This window comes from Pempheris klunzingeri, chromosome 2 (assembly GCF_042242105.1).
Source record: "Pempheris klunzingeri isolate RE-2024b chromosome 2, fPemKlu1.hap1, whole genome shotgun sequence".
In the NCBI taxonomy this organism is placed as follows: Eukaryota; Metazoa; Chordata; class Actinopteri; order Acropomatiformes; family Pempheridae; genus Pempheris; species Pempheris klunzingeri.
The window spans coordinates 290455-297500 of record NC_092013.1 but is presented as its reverse complement, the minus strand read 5'-3'; the positions used below and the strand labels follow the sequence as shown (position 1 = coordinate 297500).

At 52.4% G+C, this 7046-nt stretch overlaps 1 protein-coding gene across 1 annotated transcript in view; it reads right to left on the bottom strand.

Annotated features, from left to right (window-relative positions):
• The window catches only part of chd6 (chromodomain helicase DNA binding protein 6), a 68230-nt gene that overhangs the window by 6791 nt on the left and 54393 nt on the right, over positions 1-7046 (bottom strand). Inside the window, exons 35-40 of the mRNA XM_070844837.1 lie at positions 5843-6682; positions 5247-5501; positions 4552-4864; positions 2460-3821; positions 973-1124; positions 1-216 (exon numbers count right to left, since the gene is read on the bottom strand). The exon at positions 1-216 is cut by the window's left edge and continues 48 nt beyond it. Coding sequence (XP_070700938.1) covers positions 1-216; positions 973-1124; positions 2460-3821; positions 4552-4864; positions 5247-5501; positions 5843-6682 — 3138 coding nt within the window. The remainder of the gene's footprint in view (positions 217-972; positions 1125-2459; positions 3822-4551; positions 4865-5246; positions 5502-5842; positions 6683-7046) is intronic.

Below are 7046 nucleotides of genomic sequence, written 5' to 3'. Positions count from 1 at the left end.
GCTCGCCTGCTGAACCCGGGTCTGGGCTGGGACGGAGCTGGAGGCCGTGGTGGGGAGGAAGCCGGCCCGGTGGTGCTGGTGCTGGACTAAACTGTTGGCCAGGCAAGAGTTGCCGGCCAGAGAGCCGGGCGAGTCGTACTGCTCACTGGATGACGGCCACTTCCCCTTCAGGATGGCGTGGCAGATGCTGTCCAGGCGGTTGATGATGACCCGGTCCTACAGGGAGCGACAGGACAGCACAGGACTGAACAGACGACGAGGAGATGGTCGAGTGAACGGGGGAACGTTTGTTTGAAATCAGAAACTGAGCCTGACGCATCGACGATGAGTGAAACTATAACAGCAGAAAAAGTTAGTTTTGTTCTCGTTGCTCAGTAAACAGGACGTCACTTTACTGTCACCTGAGTCACCGTGTTCAGGTAACACCGCCCCCACCGCCATTTTGCTGTTTTTACAGAAATAAAAGCCTTTAGTTCCTTTTTATCCATCAGCACCCTCGTTCATCAGATACACACTCTGATCTGTAAAACACTGAGTGGATCAGTTACAGAATCTCCTCCGAAAACCGAAGGCACCTTTCATCCATCCGTCCGTCGTCTGTATCACCCTGGACTGATCAGCCAATCACAGGCCGACACAGACACAGACGACCACTGGCGGGTGTGTGGACTGTGGGAGGAAGATTTCAGATCTCACATTACAGATGACAGTGAGCGCTCTACAGACTTGATGAATATCTTTCCTCTGTGATCTCCAACATCGGTGGTGTCACCAGTTTGTTCACTGGTGAGAAATATCAAACCTTAAAACACGAGGATTTTTGTCTGAAAATTGTTCCAAGCTAACAAGAAGCCCTACACCCAGCCTACTTTTTATTTTAGGTTTTATTTCTTGGATGGGAGGATTAATTTTGAGCTGAACGTCCGACACACACGTGAACACACAGCTCAGACACAAACGTGGGCACAGTACCTTCGGCCACTCAGAGAAGGAGTAGAGAGCTTTCTCCTGGAGCAGCTGAGCGATGGTCGGCTCCCGGCTGTCGTGGAAGCTGTCGGGAATCTCACACATGGACATGGAGGCCGGGAACCTGGGGCTGCCCACAAAGCCTTCCCCCACAGGCACTGAGGAAGACGACGGCAGGTGAAAGATCAACAATGGGCACAGTTTTCAGAGGCAGAGCATCAACTCTAACAATCAGACAACCAGAAGGCAAACATGTGACTCCAACTATTAGTCCAGAAAACGTAATCAGCCACTTCAGTGACGGATTTAACCTTTCAGGCCAGTTATAAACAACACTTCTTAAATCACTTCACTCTGGTCAGAGAGCCTCTCACCTCCAACCACAGACTGAATACGGGAAGTGGGCGTGGACACCACGATGCCAGCCACTGGTTTGTGGACCACCATTTTTAAGCCTCGAGTTTGGCTTTATGGGCGGCGCCATCTTGGTTTTTTGGAGCCAGAAGTGACATTTGTTCAATTAAGACCTTCCTCTGATTGGTTAGGTTTAGACAGGACCCTCCTCTGATTGGTTAGGTTTAGACAGGACCCTCCTCTGATTGCTCAGGTTTAGACAGGACCCTCCTCTGATTGCTCAGGTTTAGACAGGACCCTCCTCTGATTGGTTAGGTTTAGACAGGACCCTCCTCTGATTGGTTAGGTTTAGACAGGACCCTCCTCTGATTGCTCAGGTTTAGACAGGACCCTCCTCTGATTGGTTAGGTTTAGACAGGACCCTCCTCTGATTGCTCAGGTTTAGACAGGACCCTCCTCTGATTGGTTAGGTTTAGACAGGACCCTCCTCTGATTGCTCAGGTTTAGACAGGACCCTCCTCTGATTGGTTAGGTTTAGACAGGACCCTCCTCTGATTGGTCAGGTTTAGACAGGACCCTCCTCTGATTGCTCAGGTTTAGACAGGACCCTCCTCTGATTGGTTAGGTTTAGACAGGACCCTCCTCTGATTGGTTAGGTTTAGACAGGACCCTCCTCTGATTGGTTAGGTTTAGACAGGACCCTCCTCTGATTAGTCAGGTTTAGACAGGACCCTCCTCTGATTGCTCAGGTTTAGACAGGACCCTCCTCTGATTGGTTAGGTTTAGACAGGACCCTCCTCTGATTAGTCAGGTTTAGACAGGACCCTCCTCTGATTAGTCAGGTTTAGACAGGACCCTCCTCTGATTGGTTAGGTTTAGACAGGACCCTCCTCTGATTGCTCAGGTTCTTATTCCCTTGCTTTCTTTGCACTTTGTATTTACGTTCTGAAATGTTATTAACATTCAATCTAAACTGTTCATATAACGTGTTTTTTTAATAAAACTTAGACTTAGACTTAGACTTCTTTTATTGAAAACCAGCTAAATGAAGCGTTCACTGTGTCTCTGCTGATGGGATCAGTCGTCTGAATGTGTGTGTGAAGCTCTGACGGCCACTCTGAGTGTCGGACTGTTCTCACCCGGCGTCGTCGGCCTCTCCTCCTTCACTTGGCCTTTCCCCAGCAGGCCTCCCGAGGCGTCCACCAGCCCGTCCACCTGCTCCAGCTTCGGGGTGAGGACGGTGCTGTCGGCCTCCAGCAGCTCCTGCTTGGTCTCGGCTTTGATGTCGGATGAGGCTGTGAACTCCAGGCCGTCCGGCTTGGCCTCAGGTTTCACCTCAGAGCTGTCTGGGTAGGTGGAGAACTCCAGACCCTCCGGCTTGGCTTCAGGCTTGACGGCAGACATGACGGGAAAGGCCGTTAACCTTAAGTCTTGTGGCTTTGCCTCGGTCTTGAGCTTGGCTCCGTCTGAGAAGGCGGTGAACTGGAGGCCCTCAGGCTTCCTGTCTGAGCTCTCAGGCTTCACGCTCTGGTCTTCAGCTTTAGTCTCCAGGGCCTCTGCTTTGACAGGGAGGTCTAACTGCTCTGCTTTGGGCACCAAGTCCTCTGACTTCACGGTGTAGGACAGGAACTTTCCATGCTTGACGTCCGAGCTGTCGGGGTAGACGTCCTCCACCACCTCCATCTTGGTCTCCTCCACCTTGACCGGCAGCTCCACCTGCTGCGGTTCCTTCTCTCCGCCGCTGTCTGGCGAAAGAGAGAATTTAAGCCCTGGTGGTTTTGTGTCGATGCTGTCTGCGGGCAGAATGGGGGCACTGACTTCATTTTGCTCCAGCAGGTTGTGTTTGCTGCCCGGTGCTGAGCTCAGATCTCCACCTGGACCTCCACAGTCCTCCTGGTCCACGGAGGCTTCAGTTTTGACTCCGGCTCCCCTGTCGCTCTTCGTGGTGGTTTCATCTGAGGCTCTTGTGGGGGGCGGGGCAGGGGGGCAGGGGGGCTGTGTGTATTCTGAGTAAATGCTCTCCAGCTCCATCTCCTCGGGTTTGGTGTCTAGTTGTTTCACATCCTTTCCTGGAACCACTGGAACATCCAGAAGAGAAACGTGGTCCATCTTCCCTTCAGAGACCTCATCCACTTGATCAGCGAGCCCTGAGCACCCCACCGGACCATCCTCTCTGGAACTTTCTGGAACTGCTCTCTCTGGCACAAACGCTCCAGCTGTGTTTGCCATCAGTGTGTCGGTGTCCAGAGAGTTGTCCATCGTCCCCCCCCCCACCGGCTGATACAGGATGAGCCCGTCCACGTCCTCCCCGGGCTCTTCGATAGACTCGGGACACGCCAGGCTGCCGTCCTGCTCCAGCTTCCCCAGATACGAGTGCACGCCCTGCTCCAAGTTCTCTTTAAGCTCTAGCTGGTCGGAGACGCGGCCCTGCTCCTGCTCCATCCCATCCATGTCAGGCACCCCCATGGGCGGATTCAACACCCCCAGACTTTGGTCTGCCCCTGTGAGGACAAACACAGTCAAACATCAGCTCAATAAAAAAGTTAAATTAAAGCTACTGTGGCCATATTAAAGCCCAGCTGAGGTTCATCTGTCGTTTTTCACCGGTAACCTTACCAGAACCAGAACTGTTTCATCTGTTGGGGCACAGCATCGCTTGTCAGGGCTCCTACACAACGTCACTGACAACATTTCAAAACTATTCCATGACTTTTAAAGGACAAAGTTTTCACATAAAGTGAAATCTTTAAGTGGTGACTGAATAAATAAAGAAGAAGTACACTGGACGAACAGGACACGCCCCTCCAGACTGGGTTTTAGTGCTACTGCTAAAAAGAAGGCCAATATGTTTCAGTAAAATATTATTATTATTATTATTAGAAATCAGCGTGCATGTATTGATCCTTCAGTCAGCTGAACACTGGAGGCTGACTGAGGAAGAGATGTCTGACATCCAGCTGAAAACTAACTTCACCGCAGTGCTCGGACCGCTGATGACGCCTGAACGTGATCAAATGTAAACAAAACATTGTCGCCGCAGACCAGAGCGACGCTGCAGGAAATGAACCCATCGTTTACCGTAGCGATTCATTTCAATGCACTCCATAAAAATCCATGACTTTCACAAAACTTAGTTATTTCAAAGACTTTTCAAGACCTGGAAAATGAGATTTTGACTTCCCCAGGTTTTCTATAACCATGGACACCCTGTGGAGCCGTGAGAAGACAAACCTCCGTCATCATCACACTCGTCTCCTTCCTCCCTCCGCTCTCTGCGCTCGCTCGGCTCCACGCTCGCCGTCGTGATGTCCTCCACTTCTTCCTCCTTGTCATCAAACTCAAAGCCGGGGCCCCCGTCCTGGCCGTCTCCATCCTCCACCGGATTGGTCAGGCTCTCGGCGACGTCTGCGTGGCCCAGCCTATCCTGTGGCCCGTGGGCAGTGAGGTCAGACAAAGAGAGGGGAGGAGGGGGGACGTAGGGGGGAGGTGGGCTCGCCGACAGATCGGTTTGATCAGCGCTGGCTTCCTCGCTCACACCGATGTCCTGAAGACAGAAAACAAGAGTCAGACTGTAGTTTCTCAGGCAGCAATCAGCACACCTGCTGTAGAAAACCCCCGAAACTGAGGTCAGACTGACTCAGACAGCCTGTCACAATGCATTGTGGGTAAAATAAGACACTTCACACAAGAGAGAAAATGGCGGCTGCAGAGCGACACTTTCTGCTGTTTAGTTAAATCATCTGAAACACCCTCCTGGGTCCAGATGGAGGAATCAGAGCCCCCAGCTCTCCGACCTCAAACTAAGACAGTCTGAACATTCATGCAGCAGTCAGGCTTACTTAGACCAGACTAGCAGTTTAAGACCAGGACTAGTCTGAACCTAGGTTTCTGTCTGTCTGTCTGTATCCTCCAGACAGAAAACCAACCTTGAAGAGCATGTAGCTGGAGGACAGCGGCTCCACGGGGTCTCCTGCAGAGGGGTGGGAGGGAGACGATGAGGGGGGGAGGCCCAAACACTCCTCCAGAGTTCCCCCCTCCTCCCCTCCTCGGTCAGCCCCCTGCGCCTCCTCGTCCTCCTCCTCCAGAAAGCCGGCCTCCAGCGTGGACGGGCCCAGGATGGGATCGGACTCGTTGAACATGTGGTGAGCTGGACTGGAGTGGTCCGTCCCGTCCCACGGAGCCTGCAGGGGCCGAGAATTAAAATAAACCCCCCACTGACACTTCAAGCATAAACTCAGCTTCTATTTTCAGTGGTGGTTTTAGTATCACAGAGTTTAAGCAGTTTCTCTTAAGAAATTCATTAATAAAAACATTTATTCTGGTTCTGGTTCACATTCAGCTCCTTCTTGTGTTTTTATTGCTCTTCCTTGTTGTTATTGTGTCTTTTTTACAACTCTTCAGCCCCTTTGTGCTCTTGTCGTCGTCCATTTTGATGTTTGATCAGCTGAACTTGTTTCTACATGTTTTATTAATAAACTTGACTTGGCTAAGCTGTGAAGATTAAAGGCTACTCAGTACTAACCTGTAACTGGTCCAGCTCCACAGAGGGCGCCATCAGCCCCGTTTCCTCCGAGGAACCCTGCTCACCGACCAGCACGTCACTCCTCAGCTTTGAATCCAGGTCCGCCCCCCCGACACCGTACGAGTTGAGCATGCTTTGCCCTCCTGCGGCCGAGTTGAATGGGAAGCCGTTGAGGGCGTCTTTGGATGCCTTCCCCCCGTGCAGAGCGTCTGCAGACATGGCGTCGTGGTGCAGAGAACCCAGCTCCAGGGTTTCATCCAGAGGAGGACAGTCGAGGAAATCTCCCCGAGACCCAGGAACGATTCCCAGGCTCGGAGAGGCAGAGCTGTGGGCGTCCAGGGGGGGAGGATGGAGGTGAGGGTGAGAGGAGGAGGAAGAAGAGGAGGAAGGAGAGGGAGCAGATGGAGGCACGGGGTGATGCTGGTGGTGGTGATGGTGGTGGTGGTGGTGAGAGGACTGGTGGGGGTATTCAGGAGGCTGAGGGGAGTGACGGCCGAGAGGCGAATCGTACAGACAGCAGTGAGGATGAGGCAGCTGAGGGTGAGACGAAGAGGACGATGAAGATGAGATGCTGGGATGAGTCGCCAAGACCGGATGGTGAGGGTGATGGTGAGCTTGAGGATGAAGATGAGAGGGGTGTCCCCTGACGTAGTTCCTGTGAGCCTCCAGGAAGCTCAGCTGGGGGTCGTTTAAGATGTAGAAGTCAGTGCGGCTCAAGCCGTGGCGCGCCGCCCCGATCAGGAGGTCACGGTCATGTTTACCAGATTCCCACCAGACCGGGAGGTAGAGGGAGGGGCGGCACAGCTGGAGACGGGCCGAGATTAACGAGTGACGGAGAACCTGAGGGGAGGAGGCAGTCCAGAGAGAAGGAGGGGGTAAATATAACACAGTAGGAGGATACGAGTGGAAATCTGTGAGCTCCAGGCTCCAACCCTAACCCCAAGGAGAAGAATGGGAGACCATGGTGGTAATATTCAGCGTCCTTTTCTAAGATCACCTCAGCCAGCAGCAACCAAACGGGCTGCACCTGATCACAGTAGGTCCACTAAAAGAGCTTGTTTGATCCACTGACAGGCTCAGAGTGTTATTCTAAGTGTGTGACAGCATCATGGAAAGGATCCCTACAGAGAGAGACCTGGAAGATCCTTTTGGTTTAACCACAAACAGCACACACACCAGACTACATTCACTAAAACAGGCAGCT